Here is a 22,173-nt window from a genome sequence, read left to right as displayed (position 1 = left end):
CCAAACTTGCTGGCATATTGAGTGTAGCACCTTAACAGCATCATCTTTTAAAATTTTAAACAGTTCAGCTGGAATACCATCACTTCCACTGGCCTTGTTATTTGCAGTGCTTTCTAAGGCCCATTTGACTTCACTCTCCAGGATGTCTGGCTCAAGGTCAGCAACCACACTACCTGGGGTGTACGAGACATCCATATCTTTCTGGTATAATTCCTCTGTGTATTCTTGCCACCTCTTCTTGATGTCTTCTGCTTCAGTTAGATCTTTACCACTTTTGTCCTTTATTATGGTAATCTTTGTACGAAATGTTCCTTTCATATTTCCGATTTTCTTGAACAGATCTCTGGTTCTTCCCGTTCTGTTGCTTTCCTCTATTTCTTTGCATTGCTCGTTTAAGAAGGCCTTCTTGTCTCTCCTTGCTGTTCTTTGGAAATCTGCATTCAATTTCCTGTATCTTTCACTATCTCCCTCGCATTTTGCTTGCCTTCTCTCCCCCGCTATTTGTAAGGCCTCGTTGGACAGCCACTTTGCTTTCTTGCATTTCTTTTTCATTGGGATGGTTTTAGTTGCTGCCTCCTGTATAATGTTGCGAGCCTCCATCCATAGTTCTTCAGGCACTCTGTCCAGCAAATCTAAATCCTTAAACCTGTTCCTCACTTCCACTGTGTATTCATAAGGGATTTGGTTTAAATTGTATCTTACCTGTCCAGTGGTTTTTCCTACTTTCTTCAGTTTAAGCTTGAATTTTGCTATAAGGAGCTGATGATCTGAGCCACAGTCAGCTCCAGGTCTTGTTTTTGCTGACTGTATAGAGCTTCTCCATCTTTGGCTGCAGAGAATATAATCAATCTGATTTCGATGTTGCCCATCTGGGGATGTCCATGTGTAGAGTCGTCTCTTGTGTTGTTGGAAAAGCGTGTTTGTGATGACCAGCTTGTTCTCTTGACAGAACTCTATTAGCCTTTGCCCTGCTTCGTTTTGATCTCCAAGGCCAAACTTGCCAGTTGTTCCTTTTATCTCTTGATTCCCTACTTTAGCATTCCAATCCCCTATAATGAGAAGAACATCCTTCTTTGGTGTCACTTCGATAAGGTTTTGTAAGTCTTCATAGAACTGGTCAATTTCAGTTTCTTCAGCACCAGTAGTTGGTGCATAAACTTGGATTACTGTGATGTTAAAAGGTCTGCCTTGGATTCGTATCGAGATCATTCTATCATTTTTGAGACTGCATCCCAGTACAGCTTTCGCCACTCTTTTGTTGACTATGAGGGCCACTCCATTTCTCTTACGGGTTTCTTGCCCACAGTAGTAGATATGGTAGTCATCCGAACTGAATTCGCCCATTCCCGTCCATTTTAGCTCACTGATGCCCAGGATGTCAATATTTATTCTTGCCATCTCATTTTGGACCACATCCAACTTACCCAGGTTCATGGTTCTTACATTCCAGGTTCCTATGCAATATTTTTCTTTACAGCATTGGACTTTCCTTTCGCTTCCATGCATATCCACAACTGAGCGTCCTTTCGGCTTTGGCCCAGCCGCTTCATCAGCTCTGGATCTACTTGTACTTGTCCTCCGCTCTTCCCCAGTAGCATATTGGACACCTTCCGACCTGAGGGGCTCATCTTCCAGTGTCATAACTTTTATATGCCTGTTGTCTTTGTCCATGGAGTTTTCTTGGCAGGGATACTGGAGTGGCTTGCCGATTCCTACTCCAGGTGGATCACGTTTGGTCAAAACTCTCCACTATGACCTGTTCATCTTGGGTGCCCTGCTCGGCGTAGTTCATAGCTTCTCTGAGTTCTTCAAGCCCCTTCGCCACGGCAAGGCAGTGATCCATGAAGGGGGAAAGGTTTGGGAAATAGTTTGAGATAAAAGGTAAAGGACTCCTGGACGGTTAAGTCCAGTCAAAGGAGTATATCCTGGCATATGGCTAGATTGTGGTGTTTTGGGGTTTGGGGGGGGGTTGGGGGGATGACATGAACCGCCCCGAGTTCTATGGATGAAGGGTGGTATACAAATTTAATAAATAATCGTCTGGTGAGATCCAAGCTATACTGAAGCCCACATCTTTCCAACAACTTACTCCTTTCTTTCAGGCCAAAGCCACAGCAGATGCTGACCTCTCATTCTTGGCAGGCTGGTTAGGAAGGGCAGGATTACTTGCAAAATATGTGCATTTGAGCCACATTTCTATACAGTGGTACCTCGGGTTACAGACACTTCGGGTTACAGACTCCGCTAACCCGGAAGTAGTACCTCAGGTTAATAACTTTACCTCAGGATGAGAACAGAAATCGTGTGGAGGCCCCATTAGCTGAAGTGGTACCTCAGGTTAAGAACAGTTTCAGGTTAAGAACAGACCTCCAGAACGAATTAAGTTCTTAACGCGAGGTACCACTGTACTGTTCAGTTGAGGCTTCTGTTGTGTTTCCAGTCATGATGTGTGGCAATTAAGAAAGAAGAGAACTGACCAGGGAGGGGTGGTTGCTTCCTGCCTTTGGTGCCCTTTGCTGTTCAAGGAAATTTTGGGCTATGCCCTTTTTGTTGTGCAAATGGCAAAACCAGCAATGGTCTCTTAGGGAATGTCCTCCTGAGCCCTGCTTGTAACTGCCAGCACTCCAGTCAAACCACGAATGAATTAAACAGCCGAGAGCAAGACCTGGAAATCAGCCACTCACCTCCACGCTGAGGAACGACACCAAAGCGGATTGCGCCTGTCAGGGGTTCAGGAGCAGAGGCGAGGGCAAGGGAGGAAACAGAGAGCGAGGGGGAGGAGGCAGAAGAAAAGATGAGTGATGACGATGACCCGAGATCTCCGAGTCTTTCCAGTGAATCAGAAGATTCACAGAAAGGAGCACCAGTGGCCAGGGCAAGGGGAGAGACTAGGGGGACACCCCAGGAAGATAGAGCCAGAGGGGACTCAGAGGGGAGCAGTTGGAAATCGGGACCAGCGTCACCGCCAGAGAGCAGGGAAGAGGAAGGGCGCCAGGGATCAAGCGCTGGCAGCTCACAACAGGAGGGAGGGCACGAGTCAGGAGTGGCCACACCTCCATCGGGGAGCGAAGAGACGGTTAGACGGAAAGTGGAAGGTTGGGCGCGCGCGCCAAGTTCAAATGCACAGGAAGGTGGCGCAGTAGGCAGCCCGGAAAGGGAGCCAGGTCCTAAAGCCCGGCGCAAGGAGACAGGAGGGTCCGGGGGGTCAGCGTCAGAAGAATCCCGGAAGGAAGAGACCCCGGGGGGCAGAGGGACCCAGAGAAGAGCAGTCAGGCAGAAAAGGTGGAGCAGGGCTAGGATATTAAGTTGGTGTACAAGGGGCGGAGATTCAGACGAAGCTTCGCCGATCTAAGCATAAGACGTAGAGTTGCACGCAGCAGCTTGAGAATGGAAACCGTAACTCAATAAAGACTTTTATTTAATGATCGCTGGCTAGCGTGATCCTCTGTGAGCTAGGATCTGGAAGCAACCCTGACAGCGCCCTTCACTTTATTGCATTAGAAAATCTCAGCCTGCGCACCATGTTGCCCTTGATCATCTTTTCTGCAAGCCCCAAGTCCCCCATTGCTAGCTGCATCAAGCCCTCAGCAGGTCACTTCTGTAACGACTGCAGAGGCACGACTTCAGACACCTTCCCACGCAGGTGTTTCTCCCTTTCTGAGCTACAGGGAAACAAAAAAGAAAAAGATTGGTGCTGTTTGCTGAGAAGTGGAGGCTGGCGCATTAGCACAAATGCAGCAGTGTCTCCCACCAGTTAGTTTTCACAAACCCTCCAAGTGTCCCTATTTTCCAGGGAGGGACAGTCCTCGGTTTACAGAAACCGTCCTGGTTTCTGATGCGATCTCAGAATGTCTTGTTTTTCCTTAGGATGCCTCTATTTTCATCAGGGAAATGTTGGAGGGTATAGAGTTATGTGATCCCCAAGCCAAGGAGATAAGTAAATATACAACTGTTAGAAGACATCTGAAGGCATAGAGAGGTTTTTTAATGGGTAATGTTTTATTATGTTTTTATATATGTTGGAAGTCACTCAGAGTGGCTGGGAGAACCCGGTCAGATGGGAGGGGTATAAATAATAAAATTATTGTTACAGTGGTGCCTCGCAAGACGAAATTAATCCGTTCCGCGAGTCTCTTCGTCTTGCGGTTTTTTCGTCTTGCGAAGCACGGCTATTAGCGGCTTAGCGGCTATTAACAGCTTAGCGGCTTTAAGAAAAAGGAAACAAACTCGTAAGAACTCGCAAGACGTTTCGTCTTGCGAAGCAAGCCCATAGGGAAATTCGTCTTGCGGAACGACTCAAAAAACGGAAAACTCTTTCATCTTGCACGTTTTTCGTCTTGCGAGGCATTCGTCTTGCAAGGTACCACTGTATTACAGTGGTACCTCGGTTTTCAAATGCCTCCATAGTCAAACGTTTCAGAAATCCAATGCCGAAAACCTGGAAGTAAATGCCTCAGTTTTTGAACGTGCCTCAGAAATCAAACAGGAAACACAGCTTCTGTTTTGAGTTTTCCATATTGCGGCTCCTGTTTTGAGGCTTCTGCTTTCAGTTTTCGGAACACAAACGGACTTCCGGAATGAATTACGTTTGAAAACGGAGGTACCACTGTATTATTACTGAATAGAGTGTCCTTATTTTCATCAGAGAAATGCTGGAGAGTATATTTTCAGCCAGTCCCTCACCACCACCACTTCCTGCCTCTCTGCCTCTCCCCGGCTCTCACCTTCGCTTTTCAACATCCTCTACTGTCTCCGGCAGCTCCGTGTTTAACGTCTCAGGGAGGAAGAAGGCTGCTGAGCCGCAGAGCACAGCCATGATGCAGTAGATCACTTGGGGCAGAAGCTTCCATAGGCTGTCCAGCATGAAGACGAGAGGAGCCACCGAACCACCCAGGCGTGCCATGAAGGCGCAGTACCCTTGCCCATTCTGCCTGGAAGCAAAGCGGAGAGGCATTCCATAAGGCTTGAGTCCTGCAAAGAGAGGCTGGGCATGGGATGTCTTGGGTGGACAATTCCATTCTCAGCTTATCAGTCGGGAAAGTGGTAGCTGGGATGTCTAAGGACAACTGGAGGAGACCTTTAGCAACATGGCGCTCAGGGCTCCTTGGGAGGCTGCTGGCTCTTGTTGGAGCTGGAGCCCAGAATGGGAATCCAGGTGGGTCAGAAAGGGGAATGCATGTTATGGTGGATCTCTCCCCTGCCCCCAGAACCCAACCTGGTTCTCCCATGCATGCATTCGTTTGCTTGGTTGTATGTCTCTTTGGGTTGCTCTGGGTAAGAGAAAGCAACTAACAAATTCCATTACAAATAATAATAATAATATTAATAATAAGGGCTGAGGTGACTTGTAAATGTCTAAGCCTTGCTAGCTTAGTGCCCTATTGAAAATAGAACTGCTGATATCATAATAGCATAATACTGTATTGGCCCGAATATAAGCTGCACCTGCAAATAAGCCACACCTTTAAAATTTGGCAGCTTGGGGGAGGCTTGGGAGCCCCATGCTCCCAAGCTGCTCCCTGGGGGGGGGGGAGCCGTGCTGCTTTGCCAGCAGCGTGAGGTCATGAATATAAGCTGCACTTTAACTTTGGAATTTGGGAAAAAAAGTGTGGCTTATATTCAAGCCAATACGGTACCTATCTAGTTTTTATTTTTAATTTTCTTAGTTTTCCAAATTTTAACAAATCAAGCCAAATTATTTAAACGTGTTATATATATATATATATATATATATATATATATATATATATATTTCAGTTTCCTGCTCCTGTTGCAAACATATGTCCAATTCTTCCTGATGTGGCCACTTCATAATAGTATAATACAAATCTATGGCCTAACCACACTTGGAATATTGTGTAACACTCTGGTCCCCTCAACTCACTCACCACATTGCTTATCCCTAAATAAGTCAATTGAACATCATAGCTGTAATTTTCGGTAAATCGTTTGAGAAAAGTCAATGATTGGACTGTATTTATTTGGCGTTTGCACAGCCTGAAGGATGGAGGGTCATGCATAAGAAGGTCTAGCATCACGCCACGGCCATGCACAGGCTTCCAGCGGAGACATTTGTGAGCTCAGACAGGAGCGCCTCCTTACCTGAGGACAGTGGGGTAGAGTTCCGAGGAATACAAGAAGACGGTGGTGAAAGCAGCTTCAGAGAATCCTTTGCCTATGATGGCAACCACAGAACGCAAAATCCCCAGCGCTGGGAGGAGAAGCAGTTGGAAAAGGTGAAAGGAGCTACTACAAGGAAAGCGTTTGCATGTGCAACAAGAAAAATCAGTGCTAACAATCCTGAACATGTTGCCATGCTGTCGCAAGCACCTCCTGCAACGTTGTAATGGATCCTGAAAAGCCACTCCTTTGTTGATGTCCCTGGTGGCACAGCTGCGCTAGCAACTCTCACCTGGCCTCGATACCCATCATCTGGTCAGGATGCGGGTGGCACTGTAGTCTAAACTACAGTCTAGGGCTTGCTGATCAGAAGGTCAGCGGTTCGAATCCCCGCGACAGGGTGAGCTCCCGTTGTTTGCTGCCAGCTTTTACCCACCTAGCAGTTGGGTCAAAGTGCAAATAGATAAATAGGTATTGCTCCAGCGGGAAGGTAAGCGGCATTTCCGTGCACTGCTCTGGTTCGCCAGAAGCGGCTTAGTCATGCTGGCCACATGACCTGGAAGCTGTGCGCTGGCTCCCTCGGCCAGTAAAGCAAGATGAGTGCCGCAACCCCAGAGTCATCCACAACTGGGCCTAATGGTCAGGGGTCCCTTTACCTTTACCCTCAAGAAAGATACCAAAGTTGGCCGTGCCATCCATGAGCTAGGAGTGGCAAATGAAAGCCAATCCAGTACAGATTGTCCCATGGACAGCTCGGAGGGGTGAGGGTTGGAGTTTCATCCCGTAACACACCCTTTTTGCATGCTCGGAATTTGATTTAGTGAAGCAATCTGGTTGCAATGTAGAGACTTCATTTGCTAGGCTTTCCTCCCGCTTCCCCATGTAACCGCAAACACAACTTGGCCACCTGGCAATGGCAGGATAGCAACTTGGGGACAGCCCTATCAGTAGGCAGAGTGAGGCAGCTGCCTAGGGGTCTTGAGAAGCAAGGGGGGCAGCTTCCCAGCCATTATTTCTGAGCCCCCTCAGAAGGACAGGGAAGCTGTGACATGATCATCTGCATCCATTTTCTTGGCTTGAAGAACGTTTTAAAAGGAAAACAACAACAACAACAACAACAACAAGAGGCAATAAGAATAAAGCAAAGCTACTTACACCTTGGGATGGCAATGTTGATTCCTATGCACAACCCAGCTAGGATGAGGGACCAGGCCTGGCTCTGCTTCCGTCCAAATCGATTCACCACGAGGTACACGATGAGTTTGGCAGGGATCTCAATGGCCCCAAAGACAAACTGCGTCATGTACATGCTCAGGCCGAAGCCACTGATGTTCAAGCTCATGCCGTAGTAGGAAAAGGCCACCCCAAACCTGAAAGGGAGGCAGATAAAGAGGTGGGCAGAGGAACCCCAGACTCAGCCCAGAGAGGACGGTAACCCACAGGTGAGGTGAAGAGGAAGAGAGAAAGAGGTGTCTCACCACACGGCTCCCATGCAAAAGGAGATTTTCCTCAGCATCGGTGTTCGGAAGATGCTCACGTAAGAATAATTCCCTCCTAGCTTCTGCTCTACCACGGCTGCTGTCTTGCTCAGCATCTGAAGAAGGGAAGCTGAGGTCAGTTCAGGAGTGGAGGACTTCCTCACGGTAGACCATTTGGTCCACTATCTCCCATCCTGGCTCCACCAGGCTATTAGGCTTGGAAAAAATGTTTTCCATTGTCACCAATGGGGTTCCCCCACCCCAAGCAGTGGGGGCTTTATGGGGCTGTTGTAGCACATGGGGTGCCTCATAACACCCTCAGAAAAACCACCCCTTGTGTCAATTAGGCATGAAGAAATCTTCCACTGACACGATTTTTTTAAAAAATCAGAATTCACTATTGGCTTGCATGAGCAGCAGCAGACAACTCAGTGGGTAATTGTCTCTCATTCTCCCTCCGCTAGTAAACCCTGTTACAACAGGAGAAAGTAAAAACAGAAACAAAACTGGGTCAGAAAGCCCCCCATATATATATATATATATATGAGAGAGAGCACGCAAATGTCAGATATTATTCATATTCTTCAGGTCTTTGGCTCGAACTGTTTCTGTAGCAGGATTTTCAATTTTTAAACAAGTTTTAATTGCTCGGTGTTTGTTTTTTTTATTTATAATGGTTTACCCCCATCTTTCTACCCATGAAGGCACCCTCCCACAAGGCAGCTCGTAATATGTACATCTTTAAAAACCAGCGCAGTCTGCATTGATAGGATAGGGTACGAATGTAAGAAAACGTCATTCAGTCTTGTAGGATAAAAATTTGCAAATGGATCCTAATGCATCGAAAAAGGGAGGGAGGATGCACACTGAGAATGAGGGTGAAGGTGAAAATTGTGGGTGCAAAGCACGGCTGAACAACTCTGTAGCAACCCTACGATATCTGGTTTTCAACATCGCGATAAATCACTAGCTAAACATTATGATATACTGACATTATCATGATGGCTGAAATAAGGATGGTGCTGTGCAGAGGCCTGGGCTGGCTTCACGGTTTTTCCTGCATCATGATTTTCGCATAGTGCACTCACACACATACATCATGATTTGCGATATCCGAAAAACAGACACTGAGCAGGCAGCCCTCACCGCTGTTCCATGTTGCTGTCTGTGGCATTTTCCATGGCAGTAGCACTTGGCAGTACAGTGGTACCTCAGTTTACAGACGCTTCAGGTTACATACACTTCAGGTTACAGACTCTGCTGACCCAGAAATAGTACCTCGGGTTAATAACTTTGCTTCAGGATGAGAACAGAAATTGTGCGGCGGCAACAGGAGGCCCCATTAGCTAAAGTGGTACCTCAAGTTAAGAACAGTTTCAGGTTAAGAACGGACCTCCAGAATGAATTAAGGTCTTAACCCGAGGTACCACTGTATGGGGGGTGTTTTCCAATCATGTCTCTTCATTATTAGTTTCTAATGCCCCTATTCAGTGCTATTTTTCTAGAAAAAGGGGTTCTGGAACTCTTCATAAACACCTCCCTTGTTCTCTTAGAATGGCAATGGCACCCACCTGAGAGCGGCCGGGACTGAGTTCCGGATGAAATAAATAAATAAAAGCCCTGCCCCATCTCACCTCAAGGTTTATCTTGGCAGCAAACTCCTTTCGTCCATTCATTTTGGCACAAGCCTGCAAATGCTTGCGAGCTTCCTTCAACTTCCCTTTGGCCAGCAACCACCTGGCAGATTCTGGGAGCCACCTGTTAAAAGAGAAAATAATCAGGTTGTCTGATACATTGCTCACATCCTCCAGTGGATTTTGAAAAGGCCACGTCGCGCAATACGTTGAAAGTAGTATAATTCCACTTTAAACGGTCGCGGCTTCCCCCCAAGAATCCTGGGAACGATAGATTGTTAAGTGTGTTGAGAGTTGTTAGGAGACCAGTATTTCCCTTCACAGAGCTACAGTTCCCAGACTTCCTTGGGAAAGGGGTAAAGGTACAGGGTAAAGGGACCCCTGACCATTAGGTCCAGTTGTGGCCGACTCTGGGGTTGTGGCGCTCATCTTGCTTTACTGGCCGAGGGAGCCGGTGTACAGCTTCCGGGTCATGTGGCCAGCATGACTAAGCCGCTTTTGGCAAACCAGAGCAGCACACGGAAAGGCCGTTTACCTTCCCGCCAGAGCGGTACCTATTTATCTACTTGCACTTTGACGTGCCTCTGAACTGCTAAGTTGGCAGGAGCGGGGACCAAGCAATGGGAGCTCATTTGGGAAAGGGGATCAGTTGTTAAACCACTATGCGAATTGTAGCTCTGTGAAGGGAGTAAGTTTCTGCTTAGGGTTAGCCGATTTATTAGTCTTATTATTATTACCACTGATTTATTAGAATCCTAGAATAGTAGAGTTGGAAGGGACCCCAAGCCATCTAGCCTGCAGTGCAGAAATCTCAGCTAAAGCATCCATGACAGATGACCACCTCACCTCTGCTTAAAAACCTCCAAGGAAGGAAGCTCAGAGGGAGCTGTTCCATTAACCGTCTTCTAAACTGCCATCTCAAGGTAATTTACACATAATTAAAAACATTTAACAACACAAAAAATATTAAATACATTTAAAAACAAGTCTAAAACCTTAAGAAGTGGACACACGTGGCAAAGACCCGTTTATCCAACTGGGGAAGTCTGTCAGAAAGAAAAAAAAATCTTCAATTGCTTCTGGAAAGTGCAGGTAAGGGGCACCTGTGGTATCTTGACAGGAATGCTATTCCATAGTGATCTGCTGGGTTTATCAGGCATAAGGTGGTCTCTCAAGTAACAATAAAAAAATTCCTTCCAGTAGCACCTTAAAGACCAACTAAGTTAGTTCTTGGTATGAGCTTTCGTGTGCATGCACGACTATTTATTTTGACTATGGCAGACCAACACGGCTACCTATCTGTATCTCAAGTAACATTTTCCTCAGCTGCACAGGGCTTTATATGTTAGTACCAACACCTTGAACGTGAGGCCTAGGGCACCTCCGTTACTCCAAGATTATAGCTTCCTAAGGGCCGGTAAGACAGATTTGTACCGCCTGGCCTTTGGCTTGGAATCAACTTGATCCCCTTCCCCTCTTTCCTTTCTCCTTTCTCCTTCTGTGATGGAACTCCCATTTGGGGACTTCCTTGGCTTTTTTCTGGCCCACGTAGGACCAGTCTGGATAGTTGGCCCTGGTGAAAATTTGACGTTTTCATCCCCAAAAAGTTTTTGATTTGAGTTTCTACTGAAATGAGGCTGCATTTTAATGTTGTATTTTAATCTTGTTTTTAAATTGTATTATAATCAATTGTTTTATAACTGATGTAAGCCGCCCTGAGCCCAGTATTGGCTGGGGAGGGTGGGGTATTAATAAAAATTATTATTATTATTATTATTATTATTATTATTATTATTATTATTATTATTACTAAGGTTGCTTTTCACTAAAAAAAGAGGGGGGAGTAAGCCACACACCTTGGCATATAATGTGTGGTTTGTGCTTGAAAGCTCCCAGAATCTTGTGCGTCCAAAACATGTAAGCAGCATGAGGAGGTATGATAATTGTTAGTTTCTCAGTTCTAGGAGTGGGGAGGTGGGATTCTGAAACAGACCACCTCGCTGCCTGTCACCCAGGTTCTAGTTCAGCCTGAACATTCAGCTCTTGGCAAAGGAACAACTTGTTGAACTATTACTTATACAAGATGCCAGTGCGTGTGGATTCAGCATTTGGCTCCAGGTGTCTGATGGCTCATTTCATTTATATCAAACGTGCTGGACACAGATTAACATAGATTGACACCCTTCTATTAATGTGTACTGGATGCAAAGTGCACGAGTCAAAGAGGCGAGACCCCTTGATGTCCTCTTTACAGGCACTGGCTGCATGAATACCAAACATTTAAAACACATTACTGCCCCAAAGTATCCTGGGGAACCATAATTTACCCTTAAGAGAGCTGCAATCCCAAACACCTTAGCAAACTACAATTCCCAGAATCCTTTGCAGGGTTTCAATAAAATGTGCATTGTGCATGCATCCACTGTTACCTTACGTAATTCTGGTGGGAAAGTTAATTAAAAATCATGAGCATTAACACGCTACCCAGTTCTTCACAAATGAGATGGTTAAACTTGTCTCTTCTGCTTTCTGCATTTGCCAATCCCAAGTTCAGTTCACATCATTTCTGTATAAAATCCACACACTGTACACAAAAATCACATATTTCCTTAGGCATGTCTTCTAATATTCACATTTTCTACGCAGTTTTGCATAACACACATTTTTACAAGCGATTTCCCCCCAAAGATAATTATGATTTTGTGTGTACACACTTCCCCTAGTATAAATATATGTACACTTTTGGGGTGCGAGTGAAGAATTGGATGTTGCCGTGTACGCCTCCTTCCGGCAACTCCTGCAGCCAAGCTGGTGCCAAACATATTGCTCTAATTTCCTTTGGACCACACCAGCAAGGCCAAGAGGGGTCTTGTCATCCGGGCAGCCCAGGACCTCTATACACACTGCCCAGGCTTGCGCCCCAAAGAGGTCACTTCAGTGCTGCTAACGCAGCAGTTTGACTTCACCCCTTGAGGCACACTCCATTTTCTCTCAAGGCAGACAGATGCCAACAACAACAGGTTGAGTTGTTAATAGGAAACCAGGCTTTCCTGGTTTGCTGAAGCTTCTTACGCCAAAGGAGGAACAAAGTGGGAGTAGTCAGGCAGCATACACCAGCAAATGCCTCATTCCTGATAAATGATGCTCGGTTAGATGACCCCTTGGGGCCTCTCCCAATTCCACAATTCCATGATCCAGGTGGCTTATCCAAACTGACCTTTCCTCCACTCTTTCCAGGCATGCAGTGGCGGAGGAAGCCGCTCAGGCGCCTGGGGCGGCGTGCCCAGGGGTAGGGCAAGTCGCCCATAGGGGCAGGGCGCGCTGTGGGGCCCCCGGAGTTTTCCTGCCTCCTCCCATTCAGCCGCCCTACAGCTGGAGGGGGAGGCAGTGGGCAGACCGTTTGGGCAGCGCGGAGCCTGCATGCGCCCAAGCCACTGTGTCTTTCCCAGAAGAGACACGCAACTTGGATGCGCTGCAGGCCCCGCGGTGAGTGCCGCCTGGCATTTTGTCACCCTCCTCAGTGGTGGCACCTGGGGCGGCCCACACCCACTGCAGCCCCCTTCCTCCGCCCCTGCAGGCATGGTCCACAATACAGTGGACACTCGGGTTGCGAAAGTGATCCGTGCAGGATGCACATTTGCAACCCATAGCATTCGTAACCCACAGCTGTGCGTCTGCACACGAGCGGGTTGCGATTCGCCACTTCTGCGCATGCGCAAAGTGCGATTTAGCGCTTCTGTGCATGTGCAGCTGCCGAAACCTGGAAGTAACCCATCCTGGTACTTCTGGGTTTCGGCAGTCCATAACCTGAAAAAACGCAACCTGAAGCATCTGTAACCCGAGGTATGACTGTATAAATCTCTGTGTCCCAGCTCCTTTGTTTTTGCTTTCCTTTGGAGCTTTCTCCACTAAAACCCTCTCTTTAAAGCTCAATTGGAGCAAATGTCAATCTGCAGAAAAGCCAAATTGGTGTTTGCTCTGATTCAGCTTTAAAAAGTGGGTTTTGGTGGGGAATGCTTGGGGCAAAAAAAATGGGGGGGATCTCTTTGGACAAGGAGCATTAAAGCACAGATCTCTGCCTGGAAAGAGAGGAGCGAAAGGCAAGTTTGGATAAGGCCAGACTGTAGAGCAACAAAAGTGGGACAAAAAATAACCCAGAGCACTCATGGTATGAAAAGTTACAGGAGATCAGCCATAAGCTATGGGACAGGCTTCTTCAACCTCGGCTCTCCAGATGTTTTGAGACTACAATTCCCATTATCCCTGACCACTGGTCCTGCTAGCTAGGGATCATGGGAGTTGTAGGCCAAAAACATCTGGAGGGCTGAGGTTGAGGAAGCCTGCTATGGGATATGCACTGAATGGAATGGATGCCGTAGGTCTGCCCCAAGACTTTTGCAGGTTCAAACAGCATTGAGCATAAATCCTAATGAATGCACAATAATAATAAAAAGATGTCTGGAGGGGCCCACAAGCCCAGAGCAGGTTGCAAATGAAAACAAACTCATATAAATCATACAAGTGCTAAAAACAAAGCAGACAGTTGCAACCAGCCAACTGAAGAAAGCATCTATAGTAGCCCTGAAGTCCGCCGGTGTGCCTAGCTAGGTTGCCAGCTGGTTCTGTGAAGAAGATGCCCTTGAGGAAAGGCAGGACCACAAGGCATCACGCAGGGTTAGTTTCACCCACCACACAGAGACCAGGCCCACTGCACATGGCAAAGTAGCAGCAAAGAGCAGCCAACGCCAGTCTCGCACCAGGTAAGCGATCAGAGAGAGAAGCATATTCCCCAGGCTCCAGAAGATGCTGGTTACGATCCCAGAAACGGTGCGGTGCTGGATGTCTACCCATTCCATGCCTGGAACATAGAAATGGAGTTTAGCACACAAACACACACACACAAACGCACTTGATTGTGAGAGCCCAAACAGAACAGACCTAGATCTTATCGCCCAGACCCATTGTTTGCAAACCTTCATCTAACCATCACCTATGCTTGGAGTCAAGCAGCAATGCTCAGTAAAAGAGGTCCAGTCAGCTGCAGTGTCTTTGCTTTCTGGTGGACACTGGCTTTTGCAACGCTTCTAAGCTAGCCTCTTTTTAAGGACTTGAACCTTGTGGTGCACATAGCAGCTGCAAGGACAGCTCTGCTGGTGCCCGCTACATGTGCAGTGTTGATCTGTAATACAAGGGAGAGCCGAATGCAATATACACCAAATGGGACAGAGGTGCCTAATTTGCGAAGTGCCCCCACTTACAAGTATGACTGGCTCCAGTACTCTTTCCATTTCGGCCCCATTTATCTCTCCAAGTGTTTTGTGATTTTAAGGTTGGTGACTGTTTATTTTGGACAAGAAATACATTTTCACAATGGTTCAATTTTACATTTTCAGGAAGTGAGATGTCTCTATGAAGGGAATAATTAGATAGATATAGATAGACAGATAGATGATAAATAGATATAGATATAGATGATAAATGATAGATAGATAGATGCAGATCTACTATGAAATTAATGAAGCTTAAGTTTCAGGGCCCTTAATCCTGAAGGGGCACCAGACATGACTTTAGTCCACATCGCTTAACAAATTTGGGTCTAGTAGACCCAATTTGAGTTGTGCAACTCAAATTGATTGATTGTTATATATATTTCAACAAGTCTGAGAGTCAGTAGCACAGATGTTGTAACAGTTGTAAAGGTGTGGCAATCTGTTATCCAACAACCATATAACTGTGGATACCCAGACCCTGTGGATACCCAGATCTGCGTTTGGGATATTTTTCAACCCATAAGATGCACCTGACCATAAGACGCACCTAGAGGAGGAAAGGACGCGGGTGGCGCTGTGGGCTAAAGCCTCAACGCCTAGGGCTTGCCGATCGAAAGGTCGGCGGTTCGAATCCCCGCGGCGGGGTGCGCTCCCGCTGCTCGGTCCCAGCGCCTGCCCACCTAGCAGTTCGAAAGCACCCCCGGGGGCAAGTAGATAAATAGGTACCGCTTACCAGCGGGAAGGTAAACGGCGTTCCGTGTGCGGCTCTGGCTCGCCAGAGCAGCGTTGTCACGCTGGCCACGTGACCCGGAAGTGTCCCCGGACAGCGCTGGCCCCCGGCCAATAAATGTGAGATGGGCGCTCAAACCCCAGAGTCTGTCAAGACTGGCCCGTTCGGGCAGGGGTACCTTTACCTTTACCTTTTAGAGGAGGAAAGGGGGAAAGCCCCGTTTTTCAGGGGATCAGCTCAAAGTTGTGCAGCTTCTTTTGCAAAGGGGAAAAGCCCCTATTTTTGAGGATCAGCTCAAAGTTGTTGAGCTTACTTTGCGGGGGGGGATCCTGGTTTTTATGGGGTTCAACTCACAGTCCTGCAGCTTCTTTCGGAATATGATAATCTAACCAGCCAGTCACATGTGGCTGGGGAATGAAACAGCCTCCATCTGCAGAACATTCAACAATGGAGGCCTGGGCAACGGGGCGGGGCCGGAAAGGGAGCCAGTGATCGACCACACATTTGCACCATAAGACGCACAGACATTTCCCCTTACTTTTTAGGAGGAAAAAAGTGTGTCTTATGGAGCGAAAAATACGGAACTTGATTCCTGCACATATCTTCCGCAAAGGTTGCCAGCTCTACGGCTACAGCTTCTCAGCCTTGAAACTCTTGTTGTGCTTACCCAGAGGCACGACGATGAGAGAGAGGCCGCAGATAGACATTCCTGTCAGGGTCCGCATGACCGCCAGCATACTGTATGTAACAGACGCAGAACTCACCATCCCACAAATCAGGGTGCACATGTAAGACACCAGGAGCATGGTCTTCCGGCCAAACCTGCCACAACACCACAGAGAAAAATGTTAGGTAAAGGTAAAGGGACCCCTGACCATTAGGTCCAGTCGTGGCCGACTCTGGGGTTGCGGCGCTCATCTCGCTTTATTGGCCGAGGGAGCCGGCACACAGCTTCCAGGTCATGTGGCCAGCATGACTAAGCCGCTTCTGGCGAACCAGAGCAGCGCATGGAAACGCCGTTTAACTTCCCGCCGGAGCGGTACCTATTTATCTACTTGCACGTTGATGTGCTTTTGAACTGCTAGGTTGGCAGGAGCAGGGACTGAGCAACGGGAGCTCACCCCGTCTCAGGGATTCGAACCGCCGACCTTCTGATCGGCAAGCCCTAGGCTCTGTGGTTTAACCCACAGTGCCACCTGCGTCCACGGAGAAAAATGTTAACTACATGGCAAAGGAGACCATTGTGAGCTCGGGTTCCTGCCATGTGCCACAACAGTACTTGGCTCTCTCTTCTGATGGCCTGCAGAGTCATTGCTACTCAGTGTGGAAAATACAGAGGAGCTGTTGTTCTTATTTTGTATTATTTAAGGTTCTAGAATCCCCTTCCTTTGCAAAGGAGCCCAGGGCAACGAACGACAAAGCAGCAAAGCGATACAAATGACTAAATAAAATAAAAAACGTATTTGAAACGTTTAAAGGCAAGAAGATCTTAATCATTTGAAGGGATGGCTCAGCTAGTAGAGCATCAGACTATTGATCTCAGGGTTGTGGGTTTGAGCCCCACATTGGGCAAAAGATTCCTGCATCGCCGGGGGTTGGACTAGATGACCCTCGTGGTCCCTTCCAACTCTATGATTCTCTATCACTTCTATGATTTCATAATGAGTGGTTTGGTTGAGAATAAAGACCCCTTCCTAAAGTCCTAGTATGCCAACCCTGCCCCATCTCACTTATGGGAAGTTCTGTAGACCAGAACTTCCCTCACCTGATGCTATCCAGATGTTGATGGACTACAAGTCCCATCATCCCTGGCTATTGGTCATGCTGGCTGGGACTGATGGGAGTTGGAGTCCAAATATCTGGAAGGCATCCTGTAAGGGAAGACTGCCATAAAGCGTGGCAATCAAATTGGGCAGATAAAGGTGTTTGTCATGTGAACAAAAGGTTTCAATAAGGAAGAAGCGTGAGAAAATTACCTGTCTGACAGGTAGCCAAAGATCAGAGCTCCAAGCATGACGCCAATGAAGAAGAAGGTGGCTGTGGCGTGATTCAGCTCTTTTTGCTCACAGACAAGATCCCACTGGAACAAAGGACCCAGAGAAGCATTTAGAATACCTATAGGCAGCTTGACTCAGGGTTGCCGCCATTTCCCCCCAGGAGGACTCCTGTGTGCCTTAAATACACAGGCAAGGATTTTGGAACATAAACACAGGGTTGATTTCAAATAGATCTGCTTTATTAATCAAAACTGCAGCAATTCCCCTAACTACATTAGGTACAGTATGGAAGAGCGATATTGAATTGCCTATTCCAGGTGTGTGGAATCTTTGGCCCTCCAGGTGTGGCTGAACTACAACTCCCATCAGCCCCTGCAAGCCAGACCAATGGGATAGGATGTGGGGGAAACAACCTATTAAATCTATGTGCTGTATAGGGACGTTTTTAATGTTTGATGTTTTAATGTGTTTTTATATTCTGTTGGAAGCTGCCAAGAGTATTAAGATACAGTAATGGCTTCTTCTTATTATTATTATTATTATTATTATTATTATTATTCAGCAGCAATCAGGGGAAACTCTTTTACCTCTTTAGATTTTGAGTTCAGACACATATAGCTTCCCACTGAGGCTTTTGAATGATGCATTCTGAACACTGCAATAAAGGTGCAGGTTCAATCTATCAAGCTGATTCAAATCAGGACTTTCCAAATTAAATAATATCTACCAAATAAGCTAGAGCTATGACTACCCAGGTGTCAACTGCATGTACTTCATTCTTAAATATAAATTCAATTTTGAACATTTTAAATATGTGAGTACCTTTCTTTAGGGATGCTTTTGAATGGCAGCTAAAGGTTACATAATATAGGCTACACCCACTTCCCTGGAAGTAAGCACTAATGAACTCAATGGGACTTACTCCACGAGTAAGGGCCCAGTTGGCCAGGATTACATCATTGAGAACGTTCCTTTGTTTTCTTTGTTATTCTTTCCCTCGGACTTCCAAATGAACTGCCAGGATAGAAATACATATAAAAATAAAATAAAAATTGTCCAGCTTATACCAAGAACAAACTTAGTTGGTCTCTAAGGTGCTACTGGACAATTTTTATATATTTTGACTGCGTCAGACCAACACGGCTACCTACCTGACTATAGATGCCAGGATAGAAGTTTGTCATCTAATGATCAAACATTAACGCTCAAACAGCTTCAAGGGTCAGCTGAGGTGTTCCGGGGTGACATAGCACCAAGTTAATGTGCTGAGAAATGTGGATTCGGTAATTCCCGCCACACCACCACCACTCCCAGGGGCACAGGCGGCAGCGTGGCAACTGCCTCCTGCTCCTTAGGCCCTCAGACTGCTGGGTAGCACCAGCAGCAGGCTGTCGTTGTCGGGCAGGAGGAGGCACCCTGGACACTCACAAGCGAACACAGGGTTCTGGCGGTCTGGCCAGCCGCACTGCGTCCACATCGGCGGCGTCTTCTGTGGGCAGCGGCTCCTGGACCTACGAGGTGGTCCATGAGTTAGGCCCTGAGTTCTAAATTCTGGAAAAGAGAGGGGGCGCCAGAGGGATCTTTGCCCCACGGCGCCAGATATGCTTAAGACGGCCCTACAAGTGTGGCAGGAAGATTCAAGGACAATCAGTACAGTGGTACCTCAGGATGCGAACGGGATCCTGCGTTCGCATCCTGAGCAGAACGTAAAACACGACTGCGCATCTGCACGTGCGTGGGTCACGTTTTGCCGCTTCCGCGCATGCGCGTGATGTCATTTTGAGCGTCTGTGCATGCGCGAGTGGCAAAACTCAGAAGTAACGCGCTCCATTACTTCGCCCCGGAACGTAATTTGAAAACACTCAAGCTGAAGCAAATTTAACCCGAGGTATGACTGTATTATATTTTGGGAAACATCCTCGTACTGCGTTATTTTTTACTTTTGGGATGCCCCACAATCATATTATAAAGCAGTTGTGTTCTATGTTACAAAACAAGCACTGCTGCAAGTTTCCTTTCATTTTCCAATGTATTTCTTATCAATAAATAAAACTGCTGTGGCGCGACCAAATTTTTATTCTGAAAGTGTGACCCAGGAGGGAAAGTCTGAGAACCACTGCTTTAGTGAGTGAGGAGGACTTGTTCTTATGGATATTTTACTGGATGAGCATTTTGTATTGATCACGGTGTTACATTTCCCCGTAGTTTTAAATTGTTTTTATTTGTTAAGATTTAGTCACTTTGATTTCTTTTATTATGTATAAAGCAACTGATAAAGGAAATAAATAATGATCATGGTGATAAATAGTAAACAAATAATCCCCTCAGAAACATACGCTCACTGCCCAAAGCACTCTCAAAGTGGCAGAGAAAGGGAGAGTAACAACTGTAATGTATTTATTTATTGCATTTATTTATTGCATTTTTCTCCACAGAGCTCAAGGTGGTCTTCATGGTTCTTCTCTCCCTCACAAGAACCCTATGAAGTAGATTAGACTGAGACCAGGCAATAATGAGCCTTATGGCCAAGTACATATTTCTCTCTGCTCAATTCCAAAAGAGCCCATTCTTTTGCACTTGTTTGCACTTTCAGATGGTCTCCAAACGTACGGGAAGATGCTAGGCTTACCTGGGTAGCTATGGTGGAAGTGAACTGGGACCGGTTATAAACCCACCCATTCTGGCAGCGCTGTACAGATGTGACATTGGTCGACGCTTGGGAGGAGTTGAGCAGGAGGTGGAACTGAGGCTCCGAAAACATCTCACAGGAGCTGAAGGCTTCTTCCGAATCCCTCGGGATGCTGATGAGCAGCACCTCTGCCTCGGTGAGGTTGGCAAAGCGGTCCTGATGCAGGATGGCGCAGCGATGAGCCGGGGTGGCCGCCAGGAAGTTGTGCAGGAGGAAATGCAGAGGGAGGAAGAGCCTCGGGAGGCAGAGCAGGAGCAAAGTGAGGATCTGGAATTTGCCAAAGCCCCCAGCCTCGCACAAGAGGTCTTCGAAATTCATCTTTGCCAAGGCCCTTGTTTGCTCGTAGGGGTCAAGGTGCCGCAGGAGGGATCCCCTACAACTCTTCTGCTCCACAAGAGCAGGAAGCCATGACTTTTCATGCCGTTGTCCGTGTGGACTTTGAGATGTCGATCGTGCATCTGGCCCTCACCAGTAGGGGCTGAGCCAAGAGACCTTTCGCTTGAGCCAAAGGACCTTTCGCTTTCTCTGTCCCAGGGAAATGGCGAGGGCAGTGCCATGGAGCAGGAGAATGTTTAACGCAACAACTCTTAGCAGTTGACGAGTAACCATTAGTGCTGCTGCAAGGAAGCAGGCTAGAAATTAAATATATTATGGTTATCCACCACTTCTTGCCCCCAAAGTTAAACTTTAGTCAATGCATATCAGCAACTGTTCAGGCCAGAATCACAGCCCACAGACCTTCTCCTGCCAATAAAGCTTTTCTTCTGGAAGATTGCACCTAAAATTATTAGTTTCTGCCCCCAGACAAATGACCTAACCTGGGCATGCAGGCGAGGTCACAAAAGCCTAGATGGGGACCAATATGCTCCATAGGTTTTATTGCCCTGCCCCATGGATTGGGACTCAATTTTGCTTGGGGTTGTCTTCCAGGGCAAGGGGGAATATGCAGCCTTGAAACAAGTGACAAGCCCAGGCTGTCTGCAGGCTGAAGCCCCCCAAAATTGCACAGCCATTTTGCAGAACTAGTTGCTGACGGCTGCTCCTACTGCTGCAGAAATAAAGGGCTGTTTTGTCCCCGAACCTATACTCCTGCTTCAGATCCTTGCCCAAGTGCAAGGTTGCCAGCTTCCCAGCTGACCACTGCACCTGTGCTTCTAGCAGCAACTTGCAGAAGATGGTGATACCAGAGATTTCTGTAGATAAAAGGCTGCAGAATACATAGGGAAATGCTGGGTTAATTCTTTTCCTGGTGATTTGGAAATTCTGCATGTTTGTTTTTCAACCACTTTCCCTTCAGGGTTGCTGGAGCTGATTTCTGTAACTGTGTCTTGGGCTGCAGGAATTAGCAGGTGAAAATGTTTGGTCTTCATTGCAATGAAAAGCTTTTCTAGCTGAACAATAAATCAGTGTTAAATATACTAGAGCAGCCCAGGCTGTTTGGCTTTCTACTAGGCGGCTGGCAACAGCTCTGCTCAGCTGGCACCAAAAATCCCACAGGCCACCCTTCCTCCAAGGATAATACATGCTTCAGGTTACGTGGAGAGACAGTGCTTGGCTCAAAGTCACCCAGGGAGCTTTGTGGCTGTGAGGGGAATTGGATCTGTGTCTCCTCAGTCCTGGTCTGACTCTCTAAACAACGATACTACACAGGAGGGGCACTATATAAGCATGTTTGCCAAGTGTGTTCTATAAGCTGGGTGCCACAGCAGAGGAGGCTGTGCGTCTGTGTGGTGGGGGCACCTGCAGAAAACCTCAGCTAATGATCTCATTACTCAGGCAACTTTCCTTGCTGGGCTGGCACTGTGGTCTAAACCACTGAGCCTCTTGGGCTTGCCGATCAGAAGATCGGTGGTTCGAATCCCCACGATGGGGTGAGCTCCCACTGGTCGGTCCCAGCTCCTGCCAACCTAGCAGTTCGAAAGCACGCCAAAAAGTGCAAGTAGATAAATAGGTACCGCTCCGGCGGGAAGGTAAAAAGTGTTTCCATGCGCTGCTCTGGTTTTGGTGTTCCGTTGCACCAGAAGCGGCTTAGTCATGCTGGCCTCATGACCCGGAAAAAACTGTCTGCGGACAAACACTGGCTCTCTTGGCCTTTAAAGCAAGATGTGCGCCGCAACCCCAGAGTCGTCTGCGACTGGACTTAACTGTCAGGGGTCCTTTACCTTTATCTTTTTTTAAGGCTAAGACTAGCACTTTTAATTGTGATAAATGGAAAGTGAACTTCTTTCAACGTGATTTTTTAAAAATAGCACTAA

General features: G+C 47.1%; 1 protein-coding gene across 1 annotated transcript; it reads right to left on the bottom strand.

Annotated features, from left to right (window-relative positions):
* Window positions 1-3,472: 3,472 nt before the first annotated feature.
* Window positions 3,473-20,236, bottom strand: SLC22A7 (solute carrier family 22 member 7; the record flags this gene model as incomplete). The annotated part of the gene is made up of 10 exons (XM_082218072.1): window positions 3,473-3,662; window positions 4,725-4,931; window positions 6,103-6,211; window positions 7,276-7,490; window positions 7,599-7,714; window positions 9,233-9,356; window positions 13,922-14,090; window positions 15,900-16,054; window positions 17,209-17,312; window positions 19,859-20,236. The coding sequence occupies 10 exons, from the start codon at window positions 20,234-20,236 to the stop codon at window positions 3,593-3,595; spliced, it is 1,647 nt and encodes a 548-aa protein (XP_082074198.1). The 3' UTR covers window positions 3,473-3,592.
* Between the last annotated feature and the right edge of the window lie 1,937 nt (window positions 20,237-22,173).

This window comes from Podarcis vaucheri (assembly GCF_965113315.1).
Source record: "Podarcis vaucheri genome assembly, chromosome: 3".
In the NCBI taxonomy this organism is placed as follows: Eukaryota; Metazoa; Chordata; class Lepidosauria; order Squamata; family Lacertidae; genus Podarcis; species Podarcis vaucheri.
This window is presented reverse-complemented; position numbering and strand designations above follow the sequence as displayed.